At 47.1% G+C, this 27,146-nt stretch overlaps 1 protein-coding gene across 3 annotated transcripts in view; it reads right to left on the bottom strand.

The window, feature by feature from the left end:
• Positions 1 to 27,146, bottom strand: part of RERE (arginine-glutamic acid dipeptide repeats) — a 163,162-nt gene that overhangs the window by 81,325 nt on the left and 54,691 nt on the right. For all 3 annotated transcript variants that reach the window (XM_039367500.1, XM_039367499.1, XM_039367502.1), the window contains exon 2: positions 4,916 to 5,368. In XM_039367500.1, the coding sequence (XP_039223434.1) occupies positions 4,916 to 5,222 (307 nt within the window). In that variant the 5' untranslated portion in view covers positions 5,223 to 5,368. The remainder of the gene's footprint in view (positions 1 to 4,915; positions 5,369 to 27,146) is intronic.

Raw genomic sequence — 27,146 nt, 5'->3', positions numbered from 1 at the left:
TGGATAGATAGATAGATGATAGATAGGTAGGTAGGTAGGTAGGTAGGTAGGTCGGTCGATTGATAGATAGATGGATGGATGCATGGATGGATGGATGCATGGATGGATAGATAGATAGATGATAGAGATAGATAGGTAGGTAGGTAGGTCGGTCGATCGATCGATCGATCGATCGATAGATAGATAGATAGATATAGATGATGGATGGATAGATGGATGGATGGATGGATGGATGGATAGATAGATGATAGAGATAGATAGGTAGGTAGGTAGGTCGGTAGGTAGATAAATAGATAGATAGATAGATAGATAGATAGATAGATAGATAGATAGATAGATAGATAGATAGATAGATAGATAGATATCTCCCTCTCTCTCCCTCTCTTCCATAGGCATATCCCCTTCTCTGGAAGTCAGGTGCTGGGAGACGCAGCATGCCTCTTTGCAGGCCTTCTCCTCAAGGCCACACCAAGCGTTTGCTTTCAGAGGAGCCATGGGCTATGCTCAAGAAATGCTCTGGTGGAGCGTTACAAGGCTGCTTTCTGTGGTTCAATCCCCAGGAGCTTCCAGGCAGGGCTGGGAGAGACTGCTAGGGGCGGCCCTAGAACGCCAGGCTACATGACGGCCAGAGGACTGGGTGATGACCCTGGTAGGACACGCCTGGTCTCCACAGTGCTCCTCCTTCCCTTCTTCTTTCTCCTCTTCCTCTCTGTTATCCTTCTGCTCCAGTCCACAAACCCCACTCCCTTCTAGCACTGACGATGTTACCAGGTTTGGCAATAAAACGTCTGCAAGAAGACCACCAAGCTCAGAGAGCACCAAGGACCCTATAATCCTCTTTTTCTTCCTCCTCCTCCTTACAAATCCCACACCCTTCTAGCACTGATGACGTTATCTAGTTTGGTCATGAAACGTCTGCAAGAAAGCCACCAAGCTCAGAGAGCACCAGGGACCCCATAATCCTCTTCCTCCTCCTCTTCACAAACCCCCCTCCCTTCTAGCCCTGATGACGTTATCTAGTTTGGTCATGAAACGTCTGCAAGAAAGCCACCAAGCTCAGAGAGCACCAGGGACCCCATAATCCTCTTCCTCCTCCTCTTCACAAACCCCCCTCCCTTCTAGCCCTGATGACGTTATCTAGTTTGGTCATGGAACATCTGCAAGAAAGCCACCAAGCTCAGAGAGCGCCAGGGACCCCACAGTGATCCTCCTTCCCCTCTTCCTCCTCCTCTGTTATCCTTCTGCTGCAGTTCGCAAACCCACTCCCTTCTAGCACTGATGACGTTACCTGGTTTGGCAATAAAACGTCCGCAAGGAGACACCTACCCCCAGCTCAGGAAGTACCAAGGACCCCACCGTCAAGTATACCCAGCAAATGGCAGAACGGGCACAGAACAGGCGGTGTTTTTTTGCATTCACGGATTGATGGAGGCTACTTCTGTTGTCTCTAGCCAGGCCGTGGCTATTTAATTTCTCTCTCTCTTTTTTTCTTTCTTCCCCTTGTTGTTGTTCCCCCCCCCCTTTGAGTCTTTGGCTTTTCCCTCTGTAATTCTGGCACGCTTGCTTCTCTCTCAGCTGGTGAAGCTGTCCGAACAAATAGCAGGCAATATATGGGAGCTAGGCAAACACATGGGTCAATGTCAAACAGAAGCCAATCACTCTCCAGGCCCAAAGCCAAAAGGCTGAGCTTTTCAATTTCGCTCATGTCCTCCAATCTAAATAGCGTTCAGCTGCTTAAAACACACACACACACACACACACACACACACACACACACACACACAAAGCCTGGGCAAAATCTCTCCTCTTTGCTCCATTCATCGGGTTTTTCTTTTCAAAGTGGCCCCCTTCTCTTCTTCTCCTTCGTTTTTTTTTTTTTTTTTTTTTTTTTTTTGCACAAACATTCGCCCTGTCCCTCCCCTCTTTTCTCTTTTTGCACAAACACGAAGAGCAGATGGGGAATTGAGCGGGGAGCCTCAGCCACCTCCTTGGCGGATGGCGAGGGGGAGAGAAAAAAAAAAAGCATCAATGTATAATGGTTATAAAGGGAACATTTAACAATTAATTGAGCCGGCAGTGCTTTGGATTTCCAGGGCTTGCTTGCTAAGCAATGGGGCAGGGGAGGATTTCAACGGCAGCCTAGGAGAGCTCGGCCCAATTAAGCTCTGGGTAAATAAAATAAAATAAAAACCTGGCTCGACCAGGATGCAAATGTGCTGGAAAGAGCTGAGAGGGGGAAAAAAAAAAAGAGAGAAAGAGCAAAACGAACACCTTGTGTTGTTGTCTTGCTGCCTTCACAGGTAATCCAACGGACACCAGGCAGCGGCAGGGAAAGAAAGCTGTTCAATGGAGGGTCAGAAACAATGCAATTCCAAAACGAGAGAGAGAGAGAGAGAGAGAGAGAGAGAGAGAGAGAGAGAGAGAGAGAGAGAGAGAGAGAGAGAGAGAGAGAGAGATGTAATATAGAAATGCAATTCCCCCCCCCCAAAAAAAGAGAGAGAGATGGAGATGTAATATAGAGGACAGAGGTGACAAAATGACAAGCCTTTTATCCGTCTTGTGGTGCAAACAGGTTAAGCAGAGTGCTGCCACAAAGAGGGGGGGGGGAACGAAGCCCCCTCCTCTGAGCCCAGCATATGGGTCACTGCCAAGGCTAGCAGGCTTCCCCTGCCTTAAGAGTCATGCATAACCGGACAAGGGAACCGTTTTGTTTTTTTTACTGAATCTAGTGCAAGTCAATAAAACGCTTGCCTGTAGAAAAATTGGCTAACGTTTGGCTAAAATCGGACCCTTCCCGTTGAGCGTGCCCTCTTTTTTTCTAGATAAACAGCTTTTTTTTTTTTTAACATTTGCCAAACTCCCTTGTCCTCGCCTCCGAGCTCTGGTGGGGCTCTTTGAGGCTGCCATCTCCCACCCCTCCCCGGGCGACTTTTTCTGCCAAAGCATGCTCAGAATTAGATGGGAAAAAGCTGGTGGAACAAAGATGGCTGTGGAAGGGACTTTGTACCCCGGCCAAGCCCTGGGAGGAGAGCCGCGTTATTTTTTCCCCAATCCCTGGCTCAGAAAAAGCTGGGTCGAGGAGCCCTCCCCGTTGAGAGAGGCACTTTCGACTCCAAAAGGCCGAAGCGGAGAGTTCGACGGGCTTTGGGATGCCTTAAGTCAGTGGTTCTCAACCTTTTTAATGCCGTGACCCCCCAACCCGTTGTAAGTCGAGGACTACTCAACCGGTCGTAAGTCGAGGACTACTCAACGGGTGCAGCACCGTTTGCAGAATGGGACTTTTGGCGGGCTCAGCAGGGCAGAGACAGCCTGGACCATTCCTATTGACTTTGGAAAGCCAATAGAATGAGACTCTATTCAAGAGAGTCTCTTCTATTGGCTTTCAAAAGCCAATAGAATAAAAGGGAGTAGCACAGCTAAGGAAAAGGGGGGGGGGGGAAAATGGCAGACTGCATTGTTTGGCGACCCCCGTGAAATGGTCGTTCGACCCCAAATGGGGTCCCGACCCACAGGTTGAGAACCACTGCTCTAAAAGGATGCAAATGACCAGCGGTCTGCAAGGAACAGGACTCCTTCCATGCCCCACCATCCGGTCAGAGCTAAAAAAAACTTCTTGGAGGAGAAGCGAAATGTCTTCAGAAGAAAAAACAAGTTGCCTTTTGAGAAACCATTTTTGGGAGGGTCCTAAGTCCCTTTTTTTTCAGTCCTGTTCTAACTTCAAATGGCCACTAAAGTACCTGTCCTCAACAAGGCTTGTATGATCAATGAAGGCGCATGACGGAAGCAAGGACACTGAGAGAGAGAATGTGAACAGCACTGGCTTAAATTCAGTTCTGTTAGATTTCCTTTTGTGTGTGTGTGTGTGTGTGTGTGTGTGTTTTACCTCTTATTTTCTTTGGCTCACAATGTCTGACTCTTCGCAGGATGCCGCTTATCCCAGAAGGGAATAGCCAGATTGATATGTATGTACTGAGGCATGTAAACAGCCACACGCTTGGCTGCCGGTGTCAGCCAAGAACTTTTCATATCCATTTCTTTATCAAACCCAAAGCAGCTAGCAGAGGAAAAAACGGCAAAAGGGGGGGGGGGACAGGCAAACATACCGCCGCACCTCTAAATGCCAAAATACAAAAATTCAAGCTATTAATTCTGGCAATACTATTAAATATCAAGCTAACGTTTCCTGGGAAAAGTCAAATTTTAGTGCTTCGCTAAAAAAGAACAAAACCTAGAACTAAGGAGAAATTTCCTGGCCGTGAGAACAATTAACCAGTGGAACAACCTGCCTCCAGAAGCGGTGAATGCTCCAACACTGGAAGTTTTTAAGAAGAAACTGGACAGCCATTTGTCCGAAATGGTGTAGAGCAGTGGTTCTCAACCTTTCTAATGCCGTGAGCCCATAATACAGTTCCCCATGTTGTGGTGACCCCCTAGGGGCGTGGCCAAGTGGGTGTGGCCACCAATAAGAGGGAGTAGGACAGCTAGAGAAAAGGGAAAAAAATGGCAGACAGCGTGGTTTGGCGACCCCCGTGAAATGGTCGTTCGACCCCAAATGGGGTCCCGACCCATAGGTTGAGAACCACTGGTGTAGAGTTTCCTGCCTGAGCAGGGGGTTGGACTAGATGACCTCCAAGGTCCCTTCCATCTGTTTTTCTGTTATTCTTCCTTCCTTCCTTCCTTCCTTCCTTCCTTCCTTCCTTCCTTCCTTCCTCCCTCCCTCCCTCCCTCCCTCCCTTCTTCATCACTGGAAGTTTTTAAGAAGAGACTGGACAGCCATTTGTCTGAAATGGTACGGGGTTTCCTGCCTGAGCAGGGGGTTGGATTAGATGACCTCCAAGGTCCCTTCCATTTGTTTTTGTTATCCTTCCTTCTTTCCTTCCTTCCTTCCTTTCCTCCCTCCCTCCCTCCCTCTCACCTCCAGGCCGGTAGACCACATCGTCCTCCGTGATGAAGGAGGTGATCTCCCCGTTGTCCGTCCTCTCGTAGCGGGACTTCTTCTTCGGGGGCTTCTTTTTGTTCTTCTTGGTGGACTCCTCGGTGGTGGCGCTGTTGTTGTCATTGTCCTCGTCCTCGCTGTGGTCGCTCTCGGCGTAGTTCTTGGCCCCGCCCTCCAGGGTGCAGCTCCGGCGGGGCCGGGAATTCTCGCTCTCCCGCGCCTTGTCCCGTTTGTCCCGGTCCCGGTCCTTCTCTTTCTCTTTGTCCTTCTCTTTGTCCGCTGTCATGATGCGCCAGGTGCCTTCTTCCGTCCTCTCACGGCTCGGCCTCCGTGAAAGGTAGACAGTCAGCCTGGGCTTCAGTCTTCTGAATTTCGCACGCCACTCCAGGAAAAATTGGACCACGCCGGTAACCCCAGTGTTTTAAAAAGGTCCTGGAGAAGGGGAGAGAGAGAGAAAGACAAAGACCACGTTAGCCACCAGCCACACCTTGGGCAACCTGCAAAATCTGTTAAGTGGGGTCCTGGGCCTGGCTGCCCTTCAAACGCGCAGCCTCGAGGGAATGGGACAACTGTGGAACAATTGAATTTTCTGCTTAATTATTTAAAAACAAGTTCAAAGTTATTTTAATTTTTACCATTCGCGTTTCGTTCCGTCCTTCCTTTGGCGTCCTTTCTTTAATAATTCTTCCCCATAATTTCTTTGATATTGGTGCCACTGTTGCCCCACAATGAGTTGTCCCGTGGCAACAGGGAGGCCGTGGGGAGCTTCTGCACCTAAAGGCGCTTTAGTTATCCCCAAATTTCTAATGGGCAATAGACGTTGGGACTTTGGAAAAAGTTCAGAGAAGAGCAACTAAGAGGATCCAAGGCCTGGAGACTAAAAGACGTACAAAGAACAGCTGTGGGACTTGGATTTGGCCAGTTTAAAGAAAAAAAGAAATAGGGGAGACAGGATAGCAGCGTTCCAGTATCTGAGGGGCTGCCACAAAGAAGAGGGGGGCAGGTTGTTCACCAGAGCCCCAGAGGGAAGGACGAGAAACAATGGTTGGAAACTGACCAAAGAGAGAAGCAACCTGGAATTAAGGAGAAACTTCCTGACAGTGAGGACAATCAACCAGTGGAACAGCTTGCCTCCAGAAATCGTGGCTGCTCCATCAATGGAGATCTTTAAAAAGAGACTGGACAATCACCTGTCTGAAATGGTGTAAGTTCTCCTGCTTAAGCAGGGGGCTGGACTAGAAGACCTCCAAGGTCCCTTCCAGCTCTATTCTATTCTATTCTATTCTATTCTATTCTATTCTATTCTATTCTATTCTATTCTATTCTATTCCATCCTATCCCATTCCATCTATTCTATTCTATTCTATTCTATTCTATTCTATTCTATTCTATTCTGTTCTGTTCTGTTCTGTTCTGTTCTGTTCTGTTCTATTCTATTCTATTCTATTCTATTCTATTCTATTCTTCCATGCACTGGGGAGGTCCCAGCCCACCCACCCCCATCCCCAGCATGTTACGACGATAATTCTTTGAAAGGAAACTTGGACTTCATCAAATGTTTTCTGAAGCACGCTGGAAAGTTTAAAGGCGCTATTGTCTCGCTGTGCTCCCAGGAACAAAACTTTGTTGTTTTAAAAAAAAGCCACAGGAAAACAGACACCCTTGGGATTAACCAAGCTTTCTGCTTCAAATTCAAATCTGGAGCCCAAAGGGGAATATGTATTGTGGAACATACACTAATCTGCCACACATTTTATTGTATTTTTGTTTTTGAAATGTCCATGGAAAAACATCTGGGGAGACCAAAAAAAAAGGGGGGGGAAGGATTTGCAACCGTCCCTTCCTGGGGAGCAAAACTGTGGCCATCTTAACCAGCTCCATCAGACTGACCGCATCAATGCATCCATGTGGGGAAAAACCAGGTTTCATTTATGTCAATCGTTTTCTCCGTCTGAAGCTCAACCAGGCCATGTTTTCCCCCCAACCCCTCGGCCTCCAAGCTTGTGGACATATACCGGTAATCCCCGACTTATAACCGTTCATTTAGTTGTCATCCGAAGCGATAGTGGCACCCAAAAATGACTTATGACCGTTTTTCACACTTACGACCGTTGGGAGCATTGCTGTGGTCCCAGGATCCAAATTTGGACGCTTGGCAACCGGCATGCAGTATTTACGACGGTTGCAGTGTCCTGGTGTGTGTGTGTGTGTGTGTGTGTGTGTGTGTGTGTGTGTGTGTGTGTGTGCGACAAGCAACGTTGACGGGGATAAGCCAGATTCACGCAACAGCTGTGTCGCTAACTGAACAATGGTGGCCAGAAAAGTCGCCACAGTGGGGCCAAACTCACTGGACTGTCTTGTTTAGCAACGGAAAATTTTGGATTGGGTCGTGGCCGTAAGGCGAGGACTCCTTGGATCTGACACCTCTTCCAGCAGCAATATGAAGGTTGCCCAGCCCCAAGGAAAGGGCCTGAGTCAACCTTTCTGATGCCATAAAATTTGGCACCTGGGATGGCATCTAAAGGATGGCATGGATAGGCCAGGGGGGCCTTTTCCAGCAAAGCCAAATTACACACACACACACACACACACACACACACACACACACACACACAAAACCCTCGCTTTTGAACAATGACTTTTCCGGCCCTGGTGGAGTCCTAATAAATTTCTATCCTTTTCCTCTAACTAACCACGTATGATATGGTTAAGAAGCTCAGCTACCAATCCATCGTCTCTTGCCCCACAGGTTGGAACCAGCTACTTAATCTTAGAAATCAATCCTGGGAGGCCCCCCCCCCTTTTTTTTTTTTGGTTTAAGAGGGAGGGATTAAGACTGGTGCAAAAAAAAAAAACAAAACAGGCCATTCTTCATAAATTTCCACCCAGGCGTACACAGCTTCTTTACACATAGGTTTCCCTCTAAAACAGACAGGGCTAAAACAGAATAGAAGCACTAGATCCTAAGCAAGCTTCAGCTCCTGCGTTTGCAACTAAAAGAAATCAATTAATCTATTCAGAGAATTAGATTAATTTTTTGGGGGGAGGCTGGTTGATACCTGCAGGTAAGCCACTACTGTCTATATACCCTCACTGGTATACATGCGCGGTGCATCGTATCGTATGAAGTCATAAGCTGGTTTTGTTTGATTTGGGGCACAGTGGGGACCCAGCCAGGATAGCTTACACTGCCTGCCTGCTATTTACCATCTGAATTAGACCTCCCAGGTTTGTTTAGGAAACAGCTCTTCAGACAAACCAGAGCTTTGGCAAGATGAGCAAACTCAGACCTTGGACGTGACACACATTCTCTTTATCACACAGACACACAGTTTTGAAGAAGAGACTGGACAGCCGTTTGTCTGAAATGGTGTATAGGGTTTCCTGCCTGAGCAGGGGGTTGGATTAGATGACCTCCAAGGTTCCTTCCAATTATTATTATTATTATTATTATTATTATTATTATTATTATTATTATTACTACTACTACTACTACTACTACTACTACTACTACTACTACTACTACTATTACTATATACCCCCCACAGATTGCCACCAGAAATCGTGGGCGCTCTATCACTGGAGATTTTCAAGAAGAGACTGGACAATCACCTGTCTGGCATAGGTTCTCCTGCTTGAGCAGGGGGTTGGACTAGATGACCTCCAAGGTCCCTTCCAACTTTATTATTATTATTATTATTATTATTATTATTATTATTATTATTATTATTATTATTATTATTTTACACCCCACCCCAACAGATTGCAAATGCAGCCACAGCTGCACAGAGGGAAGCTAGGTTTTTGTTGTTTTTTTTTAAACTTTGCTGAGACAAAGAGATCCTACATCAGGGGTCCCTAACCCCCGGTCCATGGACTGGTACCGGGCCACGGCGTGCCACCAACCAGTCCGCACAAACAAGCAAAGCCCCATCCGCGGGATGCAGGCAGCACACAAAACCACGCACTCTCCGGTCCATGGAAAAATCTCTCTCCACAGAACCGGTCCCCGGTGCCCAAAAGGTTGAGGACCTTTGCTCTCTACATCATGATGAAAACACCAATTTCAAGGGACTGATCTATTTGCAGCATCCAAGGGTCAGGGGTGGCCATAAGTAGCTTTGAAGATCAAAATCTGCTCCTTTTCAGAACTGAATCATCTCCTTTTGAAAAGAGAGAAAAAAGGGGAGGAGAGGCGGTCATGAAATTCTTAGACCTGGGTTGACTTTATTCCCAACAACGATAACCTTCAAAATGATAAATTGATTTGGCTGTCGCAACACCACCAGGCCTGAGAGGCCCGCTTCTTCTCCATTTACACACGCCCCTGTTTTTTCCAGATGGAGGCAAACAGCTCCAGAAGAGATTAAACAGCTCTGGGAATTTTGTCCTAAGGCAGCTACAACTAAGAGGATCTCACGCAGTTGAAGAGGTGACTGCCACCCAAAGATTGCTCTGGTATCTTAAGAGGCTTTTTGTAAACAGACTGAGCAAACTGCTCTGTGGCTCCCTTAAAGGAGTCTTGGCTAGCTGTGGAATTCTGGGAGTTGAAGTCCAGGCTTCTACCAGTTGCCCACTTTTCCAAATCCTTTTCCACACCATGAACAAAATTTGCCAAACCCCATGAATAGGTCTGCACTTGTCCAAACTGGAGCATCCCTGGAAGACAAGAGGCCAGGGAAATATTGATAACGTTGCGTTTCCCTTCCCGCATGTCCACAACCAGTCCACACAAACAAAAGCAAAGGCCCCATCCGCAGGATGCGGGCAGCACACAAAACCTCCGGGGTCTGCGGAAAAACCCTCCTCCACGGAACCGGTCCCCGGTGCCCAAAAGGTCGGGGGCCCTCTGCAACAGAGCACAACCTCTTGCAGAGTTGCTGGAACCAGAACACACCACAGGCTTTGGGGGAAGCCTTGGACCCACAACGTGCAAGGAAGGCCCGGCAGGCCACAGAGCCTCGACGGGAGAGCCTTCCGATCAGCAACACGGCACAATTGCGGAGTGGTGGCTTCGATGCAATGGCGGAGGGGGACGCCGTGTAAGGAAGGGAGCGCCCTCGCTCCAGCTGGTGTAATCCTCACCGAGCGGCCCGCAACGTGAGCGGCGGGGACTAACTGGCGATGTGACTGGACCGGACAGCTTTCTGGAATCCATTTTGCCAGGCTCCTTGTGTAAATCAGAGAGGCAATCATGTCCATCCTTCTGCAGACAGCTGGCCAAGCAAAGCCGTGCTTCCTCCCTCCGTTCCCCACCGGAGCAGATGGTAGAATTTATCCCCGGGATTAGACAAAATCTTTATTTGTCAAACCAGCAATAGGCCTAGAGAGAGGACAAGTGGCAGTCATGCTGCCACAGCACAGCTAGACTCGGTTTTCCAATTACGCACCGGGAGCATCAATTACAACCCACAATGCTGGCTGTTATGTCTAGGAACAGAAGAAAAAAGGTTTCCAAAGCAACAGCCTTGCGAAAGGAAATCTAATTTGGGTTTCGTCGGTCCCTGGGTTGGGCCAGGGCAATACCTTGGAGAGAAAAGTACACAAACACGAACCGTATTGTCTTATTGACATCCCTGAGTCAGCTGTCAACCGGACAGCGTAACAGAAGAAGCCAAGTCTGGATCCCAAAATTCCAAAAATGAAACTCTCTTCTTAAAAATCTCCGCTGATGGAGCGCCCACGATTTCTTGTGGCAAGCTGTTTCCCTGGTTGATTGTGCTCACTGTCAGGAAGTTTCTCCTTAATTCCAGGTTGCTTCTCTCCTTGACCAGTTTCCCACCGTTGCTTCTCGTCCTCCCCACTGGTGCTCTGGTGAATAACATGACCCCCTCTTCTTGGTGGCAGCCCCTCAGATACCAGAAGACTGCTATCATGTCTCCCCTATTTCTACTTTTAAAAGGCTGGTTTGTCGAATGGCGTAACGGGCTGGTTCACAATATCAGAATTAATCCGGAAAAAAGAATTAAGGTGCTTGATAGTTTGGTGAGGTCCATCCAGAGGTCTTCTCCTGCTCTTTCTCCCAGGCTAGCAGGAGGGACGCAGCGTCCTATTCCTAGCTGTACGGTAGACCTGGCCACTTGGGGAAGAAGAGAAATGATTGACTCTTAAGAAGATGCCACGTTCTGCCCAAGAGCGGAATGCTTTTTGAGAAGGACGTAAGGAAGTGCAGCATAGCCCCACTTCCTACCCACCACAATAAGATCGGAGGATGATGGAGATGTCCAGCTATCCTCTGTCAATTTATCTCTGGAAGAAAAACTGGACTTGGGCCGTTTTGAAAGCTGACACAGGTCCCCAAAAGGGTAAAAACGCACGAAATATATCTCTTTTTTTGCACCAGATCGTGGCAGGCCGCTTCTACATTTATTCTCTGAATCTATTCTCTAGCAGTTTCCTGGCCAGTGGCTTCTGACTTGCTGCTCATTTTGCTCCAGGTTCAAACGGAGACCGTCTTATTTGCTTAACTGTTCTTTCTCCCAGCGTGACACCTGAGCTTACGAACGCTCTTCTAAAAGCGGCAAGGTAATGATCAACCCTTTCCTTTTTACCCTTTCGAGAAAATCCGCGATCAGAAGCAGCAGGATCCTGAACGTGCCCAAACGCTCCCTGATGCGAAGTGGCTGGCTGACTCAGGCTTCAAGCACTTTGCACATGAATTCTTACAGACTGGAAAAACCACTCCGGACATCCGTGTCGACAGGGAGGAAGTGTGCAAGGTCCTCCATTCATAAACGGCTCCATCTGCCTCACGGGGGGGGGGGGGGGAGAGCAACAGGATCTAAACCAGGGGTCTTCAAATTTGGCCCTTTCATGACTTGCGGACTTCAGTCACAGGATTCATCCAAGATCTTTTTTTTTTATCACTTAGGATCAAATCTCTTCTAAATTAGCTCCCTAACTAATCAAGGGTCCAACGGTTTAGGGCAGTGCTTTTCAATCTTCACAGCCATCTCAAGTAGGAGGTGTCCAACCTTGCCCACTTGAAGGCCTGTGGACCTCAACTCCCAGAATTCTCCAGCCACCTGGGGGAATTCTGGAAGTTGAAGTCCACAAGTTTTAAAGTTGTCAAAGCTGGACACCCCTATCTAAAAGGACATGTGGATTGAATGACTCTCTCCCATCAGTATAACTTATCTTCACTGGGGCTAGGGGTAGAGGAACAATAATGATTAGGGGACTGGAGGCTAAAACGTACAAAAAATGCTTGCAGGAATTGGGGTATGTCTAGTTTAATGACATGATAGCAGTCTTCCAATATCTCAGAAAGAAAATGGGGTCAAACTATTCTCCCAAGCACTAGAAGGCAGGACAAGAAACGATGGGATCCAAGCAAGGAGAGAAGCAACCTAGAACTAAGGAGAAACTTCCTGACAGTGAGAACAATTAATCAGTGGAACAACCTGCCTCCAGAAGCTGTGAATGCTCCAACACTGAAAGTTTTTCAGAAGAGACTGGACAGCCACTTGTCTGAAATGGTGTAGGGTTTCCTGCCTGTGCAGGGGGTTGGACTAGATGACCTCCAAGGACCCTTCCAACTCTGTTACGCATAATGTATTTGTTCATAATACATTTGAATCTCACAGGGTTTTTAAAACTTGGCGACCCTCTGAACTACTTTGAGGAGCGTTGCTTCAGGAGATCTTCAACCCCATCTGATCAACAGGCCCACTCAGTATGCCTTTATCACTGGATGGATTTTCTGGCTGCTATTCCACCTTCTGTACGTTCATGCATGCTATCTGCTAAACCTTCTCAAGCACCTGAATGCTAATCCCATTTGCTTAACTCTCTCCTCCCCCCCCCGTTTCCCAGCTGTTGCGATGGGTTAAGCACCCCGACTGCTTCAGCTGTAATTGCGCCCGAATTATGGAGCCCATAAAAGTTTTTTGTTTTTTTTTAAATTCAAGTCAATGATTTGGGTTGCTGCTGAGGAAGTGTTTTCGGAAGTGAACCGCGCCAATATATCACCCAGACTGCCAAGCAGACAGATGTTTAGGCAGATGTTGAAAGAGAGGATTATGACAGCAGCAACACATCCACTTGAGGGTGGGAGACCCTTACTGGGGCTGGCAAAACTTGACAGCTTTACGTTTTGCAGTCATTCTTTCCCCCCCTCCCTGACTAAAATAGTTATCAGCATGAGGACTCCTGCTGTCACTTGATAAGGAAGGAAAAAACACTTGCTGGTTGCGGGCAGGATTTGGGGGTCTCTGATATCAAACCCACAGAGAGGGAGTCTCTTACACCAGGGGTCCCCAACTCCCGATCTGTGGACCGGTACCTTGCTGTGGCATGCCAGCAACTGGTCCGCACAAACAAGCAAAGCCTCATCCGAGGGATGCAGGCAGCACATAAAACCACGCACCCTCCGGTCCGTGGAAAAACCTTTCTCCACGGAACTGGTCCCTGATGCCCAAAAGGCTGGGGGCCTCTGACCTACACAGAGTAATACAATAGCAACACAGGTGAGGGTAGAAATGCCTCCAAGAAGCTGTGAATGCTCCAACACTGGAAGGTTTTAAGAAGAGACTGGACAGCCACTTGTCTGAAATGGTGTAGGGTTTCCTGTCTGAGCAGGGGGTTGGACTAGATGACCTCTAAGGTCCCTTCCAACTCTGTCATTCTATTCTATTCTATTCTATTCTATTCTATTCTACTCTACTCTATTCTGCATTCTATCCTATCCTATCCTATTCTATGCTATGCTATACACTTACACAAAAGAGACTGGACAGCCATTTGTCTGAAATGGTATGGGGTTTCCTTCCTGAGCAGGGGGTTGGACTAGAAGACCTCCAAGGTCCCTTCCAATTCTATTCTATTCTATTCTATTCTATTCTATTCTATTCTATTCTATTCTAATCTGCATTCTCTTCTCTTTTCTTCTCTTCTGCATTCTATTCTCTTCTGCATTCTCCTCTCCTATTCTATTCTGCATTCTATTCTATTCTACGCTATGCTACGCTATGCTATACACTTAGACAAAAAGGCAAAGAAATGGGAAATAATTGTTCCCACTCCACTTGAGGAGGAAGTAACCAACTTCAGATGCATGTCAAACACGGCTGTCAAACACGGGTGCAAGAGCTATCCTATGGAAAATTATTCCATATTTGATGTCTAATTGGGGGTGAGGGGGAAGAGTGGAGCGTAAACCCGTTCATTGGATTTGTATTAATTTTATGGAAAAAGGATTTTCTGCGAAGGAAACGAACTGAAGGAAGACACTGCAAAGAGACAAGGGTTGTTTTTTTTGGGGGGGGGGGGAAGGAATTAAAACGGATGAGATTTCAAAAGGGTGGGAAGGTCTGGCAGGGAACATCCTAAATGCCAGAAGCAGATGTCACCGAAGCCAAAATGTTCCGAGCATCTTAAATTGACATTCCTGTTCTGGCAGGGCCCAAACAGACCCAGGCACATCACAATCAGGAGATCACAAGGCCTCCCGGTAATGTTGTGGTCACGCCAGCTCCAGCCAAAACATTAACAAGGCTTGCTGTCCCCCCCCCCCCCAAGGGACCATTGGTTTCGTTGTGAAGCCTTGAAACTAGCCTTTCTCCCTCCCCCTTCCCCCTGTAATCCCAAATCATTCTCCAAATCCATCTACTTCTATATTTTCTGCTTCATTCCTCCGGTTACAGCTAATAAGTTTTTCAGTCTTGAAAGAATTAATTCCCACTTGGCAAAAATAACAAATTAGACTTGAATCGCCAACCGTATCCACAGCCCCACCTCCGTGGAATACAACTGGGTGATCTCCGGGCTGATCCTGCCTAATCTCTATCAAGCCACAGGAAGAGATCAAGAAGAATCCTGCCTCTGACACAGTTTCCCAACTCAAAACCATTTTTGTTAAAAATATATATATATCTTTTTTTTTTTAATCAAGCAATGGTTATTTGTCGTCTCAGGCACCAAGACCAAAGACGATAGCGGAATTTTTTTATTATGATTATGATTATTATATATAATAATAATAAAATTGAGTAGAAAGTGCTGCAGGATAACTTCCTGTTTGTTGTTTCCATATTTAAAAAACCAGAGACAAACACACACAAACACACACACACAGAGGGAGGGAGGAGGAAGGAAAGAGAGGGAGAGGGGGGAGAGAGAAAGAGAGAGCGAATGAGGGGAGAAAAAGAGGGAGAGAGAGGGGAAGGAAGGAAAGAGAGGAAGAGGAGGGGGTGGAGGGGAGAGAATGAGAGGGGGGAGAGAGGGGGAGGGAGAGGGAAGGAAGGAGGGAGGAAGAGAGAGAAGGAGGGAGGGAGGGGAAGGAAGGAAGGACAGAGGGAAGGAAAGAAAGAGAGAGAGGGAGGAGGGAGGGAGGGAGAGAGAGAGAGAGAGAAAGAAAGAAAGAAAGGAAGGAAGGAAGGAAGGAAGGAAGGAAGGAAGGAAGGAAGGAAGGAAGGAAGAAAGAAAGAAAGAAAGAAAGAAAGAAAGAAAGAAAGAAAGAAAGAAAGAAAGAAAGAAAGAGGGAAGGAGGGAGGGAGAGGGAGAGAGAGAGAAATGGGAGAGCTAAAAATACAAAATGAAAGAACAGCAAGAGTCAATTCCCAGCCTCCTAAAACTGCTGAGCCACAGCCCAGTGATAAGTTCCCAGGGCTTTAAAACCCAGTGGCAAGTTTCCAGCTCTCAAGATTTTGCAGAGACAGATGATCCAGGCTTTCAGTGAAATCACCAGCCCGTGCTTCAGATCACCCCACCTGTTTTGTTGCTTTACGGGGACCTGAAAAAGAGTCCTTTGGAAGCCTGGGTGACAGAACCTATTTTTCCTTCAGCAATTAGACAGGAGACACAGGCTTGGGTACTGCTTGGGTACTGCTAGTCCTGGTACCGGTCCACAGACCGGGGGGGTGGTGGTGGTGGTTTGGGGACCCCTGACTTAGACAACCTGGCTAGAGAAAGGACGACGAGATGGACGGGCCCACCGACGATTGCAAGATTTCAGCGGATGGAACGTGCCTAAAACCCATCTAGGCATCTTATGGGAAACAAAGGGAAGCACGGAGGAGGATGGAAAATGTTAGGAATCTCCAACCGGGAGAAGGAGGAGAGGGACAGCCGGGTGGCTTATTCAGCCAGCCCACCTGTAAGATTAAGAGAGAAATGGCTGCATCCTTCTCCTCCTCTGGCTAATGCCCACTAAGAGGTTTAGGCGCTCCTGGAGTCGGATCTTAGCATTTTAATGTGAAATCCAGCACACACACCCCAAAAATACAAAATTAAGCATTCAAGGCAGCTGAGCACGTGGCGGAACTAAGAGGCAGCAGCTTCTCCTGCTGAGCCCTTCTATGGAGGCTCTCTCTCTCTCTCTCTCTCTCTCTCTCTCTCCTCCAGCAAGCCAGACAGATAAATCTCTTAACAAGATTTGCATGGGTCATGTGTTACCCGCCTTAATAAACATCACCAGCCTCTTTGGAGGGCTGCTAAATCTCCGCCTGCAAAACAGAAAGACATGGCAAGTTTAAAAGGAGATGGGGATCCAGCCACTGCCAGGAAGAGGGAAGAGTAGGGGAAAAGGGGGGGGGAGGAATGATCTAATTTATGTCAGGGTGGGAGAGAACGATCCAGCAAACTACTACAGCGTAAAGCTGATTGAAGCCATTTTGACCCTCGGTTCGCATGGGCTGTATCCACATGGACGAGGAATAAGGTCGCCGAGCTTGGTGGTTTTCTTGCAGACGTTTCATGACCCTATGAGGTAGCATCATCACTGCTAGAAGGGAGTGGGGTTTGCGGGGAGGAAGGGGAGAGGGGGAACAGGACTGTGGAGTCCTTGGTGCTCTGAGCTTGGTGGCTTTCTTGCAGACGTTTCATTACCCAACTAGGGAACATTATCAGTGCTAGTAAGGGGTGGGGTTGAGGAGGAGGAGGAAGAGAAGAGGAGGAGGAGGAGGATGATTATGGGGTCCTTGGTGCTCTCTGAGCTTGGTTGTTTTTTTGTAGACGGTTCATTACCCAGCTAGGTAACATCACCAGTGCAAGCCGATGAAAGAAAATTAGGTGTAGCCAATTAGATACCAATGAACATACTTAACACTGATGATGTTACCTAGTTGGGTCATGAAATGTCTACAAGAAAACCATCAAGCTCAGAGAGCACCAAGGACCCCATAATCCTCCTCCTCCTCCTCCTCCATTCTGCAAACCTCACTCCCTTCTAGCACTGATGATGTTACCTAGTTGGGTGGTGAAACGTCTGCAGGAAAACCACCAAGCTCAGAGAGCACCAAGGACCCCATAATCCTCTTCCTCCTCCTCCATTCTGCAAACCCCACTCCCTTCTAGCACTGATGATGTTACCTAGTTGGGTAACGCAACGTCTGCAAGAAAACCACCCAGCTCAGAGAGAACCAAGGACCCCACAGTTCAACTCCGAGCTATAAAGATTCTCTTGTGTTGATACTAAGAATAATCTCAGGAATGTTGCCTCTGCCCATTCAGACCTCTGAAAGTCTATCTTTCTGGGCCATCCGACACACATTTTGGGCAGATTTCCCTGGGGGGGGGGGAACCTCACGTGCAAATCATTTCAAACCCCCTGAAGAAAAGCAAGAAAGAGGTCTGAAACTATTTTTGCAAACGCCATTAACGAAGGCCAGGTTATGCATGGAAAAGAGAGACAGCTCTCTGTCAATGTGGGTCATGTTCTAACACGTTTTTGTGATTATTTTTTTTAAAAAAACAAGCATAAAAACCACCCCACCCACAAAATATGTCCAACTCAGATCCGCAAGCTAGCCAATAATCCCACTTGGCAGACAGTGACTGAAAAGCAGCAAGAACGAAAATAACATTTGCACAGTTCATATGTTCCGTGAAGAAGGAAAGAAACGGCGTAAGTTGGCTGTTTGCGAAGGACCTCGCAAACAGGAAAGCCTCACAAAGTATTGACCACAATCCCCAGGGTCCCTGATCAGTTCGTGGACCAGGATAGCACCACCGCCAGCTTCTACTGACACTCTCCAGATGTGTGAACTTCAATTCCCAGAATGCTCAGCGAAGGCCACCCTGGCTGGAGGTTCACGGGAGATGGGAGCCTGCACATCTGTGTGACAAGAAGCAGGCTGCAATCTCTAGAGCAGCGGTTCTCCACCTGTGGGTCGGCACCCCATTTGGGGTCGAACGACCATTTCACGGGGGTCGCCAAACAACGCAGTCCGCCATTTTTTCCCCCTTTTCCTTAGCTGTGCTACTCCCTTTTATTCTATTGGCTTTTGAAAGCCAATAGAATAGACTCTCTTGAATAGAGTCTAATTCTATTGGCTTTCAAAAGCCAATAGGAATTGTCCAGGCTGTCTCTGCCCTGCTGAGCCCGCCAAAAGTCCCATTCTGAAAATGGTGCTGCACCCGTTGAGTAGTCCTCGACTTACGACCGATTGAGTAGTCCTCGACTTACGACCAGTTGGGGTCGCGGCATTAAAAAGGTTGAGAACCACTGCTCTAGAGGAAAACAGAGCAGAGGAGGGAAGAGAAAAGAAGCAAAGAAACATTCTAAGGAAGAGAAAAATAAGGATGCCTATTCAAAAGAAAAGAGATTGTTTATGCCAGTAAAAGCTTAACTCTTCTGAAAACAAGCCGGTTATCCAAATTCTCAGAGAAGCCATTTTGGGCTTGGTGAAGTTCCCAGAGGTGGTTAGTCAAGCTTTGCCCACACTACTTTAGGCCGCTATGGGGCCCATTTGGCAAGGAGAACCAAATTCCTGGAAGTCCATCCATCATCTCCTTAGGAAAAGAAAGGCCCACGTTAACAGGCTGCTTTTAACTTGTCTTCTTCCTCGTCTTTCCAGGCAACGGACACACGAACCAATTTTAAACAATCAGATTTCACATTAGATGGTTTGGAGACGCTGGGATTTGAATAGAGATCTTTTTTCACATTCATACCTTACTGTGTTTTTTAATTTAGGCGAGATATTACTATATGTTGTGAGGTTGTGTATCAAATGCCATACGCTAAATCAATCAATCAATCAGGCAGGCAGGCAGGCACCCAGCAATTTCCAAATCAACCATGCTGAAAAAAACTGACGTTTCTAAGGCTAGGACTACAACAGAGAGAGTTATCAAGTCTGCATTTTTATTTTCCTTTCAGCAAGGCAGGAAAGAGAATAAATTGCCAGATCTGCAATCGTGGCCTTGCGGAATCATGCCGAGTAGAGTTGGAAGCGTGGGCCGACTCTCAAGTTCCTGTTAGGTAAGATCTTATCAACAAGATTCTAGTCCTGTGGGCTTTCAAGGATTTGCTCAAAAGAATCTGGGCCTCTGCAAGATTTTCTCAAGCTAGGAGAGCGTCTTGGGCAAGACTTGGAGGAGAAGAAATCCCAGAGGCTCATTTGCCCCTCCTAGCAGCTCATAAAACCAGTAGACCAAGCCCTGGAAATGCCATGCACAAACTTTTCTCCTCCCCATCCAGGTTTATCTAAGCACAAAACTTGAGCTGGCGGAGCAGAGGGCTTTAAATTTAATTCTGGGCAGGGAGCCAACACCCCAGAGGACAAGCTCAAGATCCGGAAAAGATCTTAACAGACTTGAACCCTGGGCCCTGTCTAACGAAGTGAAATTCAGACTAGGTTAAAGCAAGTTTTCACACTTGGGCAAGGAAAGCCAACTGTCTAGGTACAGACTAGGTGAAACCTGGTCACTTTATGACTTGTGGACTTCAACTCCCAGAATTCCTCCGCCAGGCACGCTGGTGGAGGAATTCTGGGAGTTGAAGTCCACAAGTCATCAAAAGGCCACGTTTGAAGACCCCTGTTCTAGAATGACAATAAGCAAACCCTTGTTTCTTCAGGATGTTCAGAAAGGCCCTGTCTATCCCAGTGTGAGCTGTTTTTGTCTGCAGCATCCCAGCTGGCTGGGCAGCACAAAGAGAGACCTTTGTTTGTTTTTTATTGGCTATTGCATTAAGCACATTAAATATGATGCACTGTTGGGGGGGGGGGAGAAATCCATACATGTATTTAAACTTAGTAATGACCCATATCGAGCTTTGCAACATTTCAAGCCCAATTTGGATAATTGTTCGGCAGCAAATTAGTAATCAGCCACTAATGGTTAACTGCTTTGAGCAAGCATGGTGTTTAAAATGCGTGGTAAATAAGGATGGGAGGGAGGGAGGGAGAGAGAGGGGTGCAGCTAGAGCTGGAACCCCAAAATTTTACTTTGAAGCTAAAAACATACTTTGAAAAAAAGAGCATTTTGGGGGGGGGGGGCAGAATCATCCCAGAGGGGTAATTTTCACTCCACTATCCTAATAGACGTTTATGACTTGTGGACTTCAACTCCCAGAATTCCTCAGCCAGCATGCCTGGCTTTGGGCCCCTTATCCCCCACCACCCTCTTATTTCCATATCCTTTCTCCACTTTTCCAGCTAGCTCCCGGAAGACGACAAGAGCGGGGCAGCCTTGCCAATTTTGCTCTAAGACGAAAAAAAATCAGCCATGTATTTCTCCCTGGGAAAGCTAAAAGCATTTCCCAGCCTTCTCCCCTTAACACCGAGTCGTATATTCTAGAACAGATTAGCAAAATTAAAATGGAGACGGCTGCTTCCCCAGAGCCCAGGGTTTCTCCCCCCCCCCCAAGCTCTAACTACGAAAACTAACGACATCGACAAGGAAAACCACCCAATATTAAATCATAATATGGGTGCAGGCAATGCAAGAGCAGGGCTCCTGTGGGGAAAGAAATAAATCTTGTTTGGAAGACTTTAGCTCCTGGTGATTCATAAAGGGCCATGATTGCTACAAGGATGATCACCGGGGGGACCGGATGCCGTCTCAAGCCGCCGTGGCGTGGAACGCACGGGGCTATTTCAAGGTGTTAAAGACAGCTCTGAAAATGAACGAGATCCCCCCCTCCCTCATTTCCTTCAGAGAAGAGGAAAGTAAGGGAAAGTAAGCAGTAAACCTATAAAAAGCCCACATCACTGTAGTAGTAGTAGTAGTAGTAGTAGTAATAGTAGTAGTAGTAACAACAACAATAACTGAAGATAACAAAATACAAAGAGCTACAGATAGACTGTGGCAAAAGCAAGCAAGGGTAGTACCAATAGTAATAGGCACCTTGGGTGCAATCCCAAAACAACTGGAGCACCACTTGAACACCATCATTGGCATTGATAAGTTCGCCATTAGTCAATTGCAAAAGGCGGTCTTACTAGGAACTGCTTCCATCCTGCGACGGGATCTGTCATACCATCAAACATCCAGATCTGCCTATCCCAGGTCCTTGGGAAGGACTCGATAGGCAGACAAAAATGCCAAATCCAGTCTGAACATCTGGCTGACTGTGCGATGATCAATCAATAATAATAATAGTTGGAAGAGACCTTCGAGGTCATCTAGTCCAACCCCCTGCTCAGGCAGGAAACCCTGTTACCATTTCAGACAAATGGCTGTCCAGTCTCTTCTTAAAAACCTCCAGTGTTGGAGCGTTCACCGCTTCTGGAGGCAGGCTGTTCCACGGGTTAACTTCAACCTATCCGTTCAAATCCAGTTATTTTGGAATGATCACCTGAACCATGTTTTTTTTTTTTTTTTTTTAAAAAAGGTGATCTGAAACAGAGGTTTTATTTTACAGTGACCACGATCCCTTTATAGCACTTTGCATCCCGGTTCACAAAGGCTGCATTATTTGACTCTGGGTGACAGTCATGATGTCCCACTGAACCAGGGTTTATTTATCTTAATGGAACAAAGAGCTGTTCACACTCTGCCAGGGGAGGGAAGGTCAACATGTGAATGGAGACAAAGCCTTGTGTATCCCACAAGTGTGTCTTGGGAAGAATCACAGCCTAAAGAGCTTTTTGCTCTCTAAAGCATGGGGGGGGGGGTGGTTCAGCCTCTGCAACCTTAAAGCGGGCGGATTTCAACTCCCAGAATTCCATCGCTGGCTACGGAATACTAGGAATGCTTACAAGCTTCACTAACTTGATCAAGGTTTACTTCCCAGATGTGTCCAGATGTTAGGCACGCAAGGTTTGCTATTTTAAGATTTAATTCTGCAGAGTGATCAGGAAGAACAGGCAAAATCCATCCCATCCCACCCCACTTGGAATCGCAACACAAAGACTCCTTCAAACGAATGAAAGAAATGTGAGCTCTGTGTGTGTGTGTCTGTCTGTGTGTGTGTGTGTGTGTGTGTGTGTTAAGGAAGCCAGCAGACTTTGCTTGAGCAAATGTAGTTTAAGTTCCCTTCATAGCCACCCCGTCTCTTCTTTTGAGACAATTCTTTCATATTCTACCGGCATTAAAATTAAAGAAAAAAGAAAAAAAGTAAGAGATCGTTAAGGTGCCTGCAGAATGATAGATTAAAAAGGAAAGTCCTCTTGGGCTTCATAATTACGGATTAATGTTCCAGACCAGCAAACACCAGAACAGCAAAGCGATGCATTAAATAAAAATCAGATTTACTATTTCCCGGATGGCAGCCATTTCTCATCGCCCAAATCTCCCCGAAGCAAGAGGAGGGCACAGGAAGTCCCTCCCCCTGGTTAAGGAGATGGGATTCTCCCCCAGCCTTGAAATATATAGTCAATGGGTTAGCAGGAGGTGTTTAAGGGATTAAGGCTATTAAACCTGTGTATCATATTCAATCCTGATCCGCTCCAGCTCATGCACGGTATATAGGAGCATACACAGCATGTGTAAAGTATAATGCACATTTTTTCTTCACTCTGAATTCATTTCCACAACCACGATTTCTCCCACAACTGCTTCCTGCCATCTCAAGCCCTCCTTTCCCGAGGTCGGAAAGGGTACGAACAACAGACAAATGGAAAACATTGTCCGAGCACCTTCCCCAATTCATCCCAAAGAGGATGAACTGGGCCCAAGTTCCTGAGTTTTTTAGTAGTTTTATGGTGTATTCAACGCTCCTTCAGGAAACATTTGGGGAAGTGGGGGGAAATTAAGAAGAAAATTGGAAGGGATACTCATCCCCTGGTTTAGCCCTCAAACACACGGCATCCATGGCCTGTAACAGATTCTCCGGGGGAAAAAGAAGCACATTGTGATCCTGAGTGCAGGCAGAGCTGGGAGGTGGAGTTAAGCTAGTCACCAGCTTAGAATCCTTACATTCCCAGAAACAGTCTTAAGTCCGAGCCCTCTTCAGTTCCATCAATGTACTTTTGAAGGTTGATGGGCTAGATTCTTCTGTGTACAGGCTTTGTCAATCAGCGTAACGTACAATCCTGATTCTTCGTGCCCGGCACCGTGTCGACCCGACATATTGGCCAACATTTTGTGGTCCCGAGAAAGGCGCCGATCACATACTCAGAGCAAGTGGACTTCCTGTGCCAGGAGCATTCCTGGCTCCTCTTCTTCTTCACGTGGCTGTCCGGGTTTCGTCCACTGGATCCAACCTGGGTCAGAAATATGGGCCTAAATTGCATCTCTGCCACGTTCCTCTCCATGCGGACCTGTTCCTGGAAAGATAACTAGGAAAACTCAGAAGGCAGTATGGTGTGACAGGTGAACTGTCCAAGGACACAATCCACAACAATTTTGCCGAGAGGGCTTGAGTAGAATCCACGGGTGGGCGATTCCATCAGTGGCCGATTCCCCTGGCAGGCTTAACTGCAAAGGAGAGCTCGACAAACTACTTCTCTGGGAGTTAACGGTGTCTCCCGAGGACTGAGATGAACAGAATGTCCCAGATGTTCCTTGCCAGAGGTGTGATGAGCCCGGAAAGTGAAAATCTCTCAGGCTCTTGGGCAGCTGCTAAGAGGACTCTGGAAAGATCTACTCCGAGTGGGCCAAAAAAGACTGTTGGATCCAGAGGGCAGAAGTAAGGCTATTAAATAGGAGGGCATGCAATGGGGTTAGCTGTTTCATGGGAACATGGACAATCCGTCTTAAAGGGTCTGACTCGCAGGAAACTGGGCTTATTAGCCAGTGGCAAAGAACTACTTCAAACTTGGCCCTTTTGGACTTCAACTCCCAGCATGCCTGGTTGAGGCATGATATAAGTCTGATATAAAGTTGTTGGGTTTTTTTGGACAAGCCGGTAAGAAGGTAGCATTAAGAGAGGGGTTATCTGACGGTACAAAGTATTATTTCAAAAGTTGCTTCCTCGACGGAAAAGAGATGGCGCGTTCTATTACTAGAATTACAAAGCTGAGATCCCACACTACACACAACCTTGGCAGAAATGCTCAGCTGAGACCCGCATCCATTTTAAATGGTGTAGGATAAAATATCAGGGTCTGATTATATTGTCTCTGCCAGCAGCGGGCTGTTATCTTCTAAGCGAGCGTCAAATGTACTGTTAACCGTATGACCGAAATTTTTTTTTAAAAAAATCACACCATGTAGTCAAACATGAAGGAAAGTTCTTGAGATGTTCTGCTTCTAATCCTGCATTGCCCACAAGGTTTTAGGTACATCATAACGAATAGTCTATTCTCCTCTTTGGTACAAGGGGAGGAATGAAGTCCAAAAAACCCCCCAAAACAGCATTTGTACATCAGCAAAAAAAGAATAAATAATTTTCAAGTCTGGATGGCCAAGCATCAAAAGCTTTTGTTTAAGTGTGAAAACAGCAAATTGTAGATACGCTAAACTTTGTTGTCGTTTTTTTATACTGTGAGCACCATGGCACACATTTTTGAATATTTCGAATCGGGTATCCCGTCTACAAATTCCGTTGGCCCGTTGAGTGTTAAAAAAGAAAAAACTATCAACACAAGATTCCTACTGCGGGTTGTCCTTATGACGACAGATGAGTCCGAGATTTCTGTCGCTAAGTGAGACCATTATTAAGTGAGCTTTGCTCTGAAGAACGGTGCCATTCTTGCCACAATTGTTAAGGGAATTGCTGCAGTTGCGAAGTTAGCCACACAGTTTGTTAAGTGAATCTGGCTTCTCCATTGATTCGGCTTGCAAAAGGGGATCACATCTCACACACACACACATACACACACAACACTGCAACTGTCCTAAGTACATGCCAGTTACCAAGTATCCAAATTTTGACCCCGGGGATGCGGCAACGGTTGTGTGACAAACGTCCGTCTCTTTTTTTCTGTGCTACGGTGACTTCAAACGGTCACTAAACGAATGGTCGTAAGTGGAGGACTACCTTACCAGGCTGCAAATACAGTCTTCGGGTCTCTCTCTCTCTCTCTCTCTCTCTCTCTCTCTCTCTCTCTCTCTCTCTCTCTCTCTGCCTCTCCCCAGAGGTTCTTTAAAAGGAGACTGAGGGAAGCGGTTGGTATTTTCATCACGCACAAGGGGGGGGGGAGAGAGAGAAAGAAGGAAAAATTGGTCCCCTCCTTTAAGAAGAGCCAGCCAAGCAGGTGGCTGCCAATTTTCATGCAGTTATTCATATTTGTTTTATTATTCTCTGGAAGGCTAATCCGTCTCTGAACGATCCAATAAACTGAGCTGGCTCCTAATTCCCCTGCCAGGTATTTCTAGTCCATTTACGACATCCTAATCCCAAAATCGGTGGTTCCAGGATGTACCCACTGACAGCCAACGCTTACACACCAGAAGTGCCCAAAGTGGCTCGATCAATCAAAGGATTATATCTCAGGGAGAGAAAGGAGGGGGAAGGAAGGAAGGAAGGAAGGAAGGAAGGAAGGAAGGAAGGAAGGAAGGAAGGAAGGAAGGAAGGAAGGAAGGAAGGAAGGAGGAAGGGAGGAAGGAAGGAGGGAGGGAAGGGAGGAAAGGAAGGAAGGAAGGAGGAGGGAGGAAGGAGGAAGGAAGGAAGGGGAAAGGAAGAAAGGGAGGGAGGGAGGGAGGGAAGGGAGGAAGGAAGGAAGGAAGGGAGGAAAGGAAGAAAGGGAGGGAGGGAGGGAGGGAAGGGAGGAAAGGAAGGAAGGAAGGAAGGGAGGGAGGGAGGGAGGAAAGGAAGAAAGGGAGGGAGGGAGGAGGGAGGGAGGGGAGGAAAGGAAGGAAGGGAGGGAGGGAGGGGGGAAGGGAGAAAGGGAGGGAGGGAGGGAAGGAAGGAAGGAAGGGAGAAAGGGAGGGAGGGAGGAATGAAGTACTAATCCCAAAGGAGCAGCTTTGTTTTTATGAAGAAACTGAAAAGGAGGAAGGGAAAGGAACCCTGTGCCCTTCCTTCCTTCCTTCCTTCCTTCCTTCCTTCCTTCCTTCCTTTCTCTCTCTCTCTTTCTCCCTCCCTCCCTTCTCCTCCCCCTCCCCTCCCCTCCTTCCTTCCTTTCTTTCTCTTTCTTTCTGTCAGGAGAAACTTCCTGACAGTGAGAACAATTAACCAGTGAATGCTACTGGACAGCCATTTGTCTGAAATGGGATAGGTTTTCCTGCCTGAAGGGGGGGGGGGGGTTTGGACTAGAAGACCTCCAAGGTCCCTTCCAACTTTTATTATCATGACTATTGTTATTGTTATGACAGAATAAGAACTAAAATGTTCAGGGTTCAGGAGAAAATCCTACAGTCACCAGCAAAGCAATGAAGTTGTAAGTCCCCCCCCCCCCCCGCGAGGCAGCTTCAGCAGACCATCACGTCTACAATCCTACCCTTTCCGAAGGGGCAAGGCAGCCACCTCCACCTTTTTAGGAAACCTCGCCAGCCCTGAAAAGATTGACGGAAAAAATTTAGGCTGTTGTGTTTTAAATTACAGTGATTTTCATAGAAGCAGCTAATCAACATGAATCATTTCCCCCCCCCTCCCGTGGGGGGGGGAGATGAAAAAAAATTGCAGTCTTACTTTCCCCTTGAGGAAACGTGCAGTCATGTTGCTAATGTAAAATTTACCGCTCTCATTTTCCTTTTGCAAATGGTGGGAAGCTGGGAAAAAAAGGATCTCTTTCCCCCCCCCTCTCTCTATCCCTCCCTCTTCCCCGCTGACAGATGAGAAATTGTCCTTAATAATAAAAACAAACAGAAACCCGAGTGTTGAATCCAGCAGGCCAACCTTTGGGCGAGGAGCAAGACCTTCCCTTGGTGGAGCAGGAAATAAAAATTGACTTGCAAGCGGTGCTACAGAGATCAGCCGTGTGGAGAAAAGGTGCAAATGGCTAAGGAAAGGTTAGCATTGAAAGGCTGTGAGGGGAAGAGGAAGAAGAGGAAGAAGAGGAAGAGGAGGAGGAGGAGGAAGGAAGAAGGAAGGAGGAGGAGGAGGAGGAGGAGGAAGGAAGAAGGAGGAGGAGGAGGAGGAGAGGAGGAGGAGGAGGAAAAGGAAGAAGGAGGAAGAAGGAGGAGGAGGAGGAAGAAGAAGGAAGAAGGAAGAAGAAAG

Source organism: Crotalus tigris, unplaced genomic scaffold (genome assembly GCF_016545835.1).
Source record: "Crotalus tigris isolate CLP2741 ecotype Arizona unplaced genomic scaffold, ASM1654583v1 scf7180000020588.15403103151:6194809, whole genome shotgun sequence".
NCBI classification, from domain to species: Eukaryota; Metazoa; Chordata; class Lepidosauria; order Squamata; family Viperidae; genus Crotalus; species Crotalus tigris.
The sequence above is the reverse complement of the archived record's forward strand: the minus strand, read 5'-3'. Positions and strand labels throughout refer to the sequence as shown.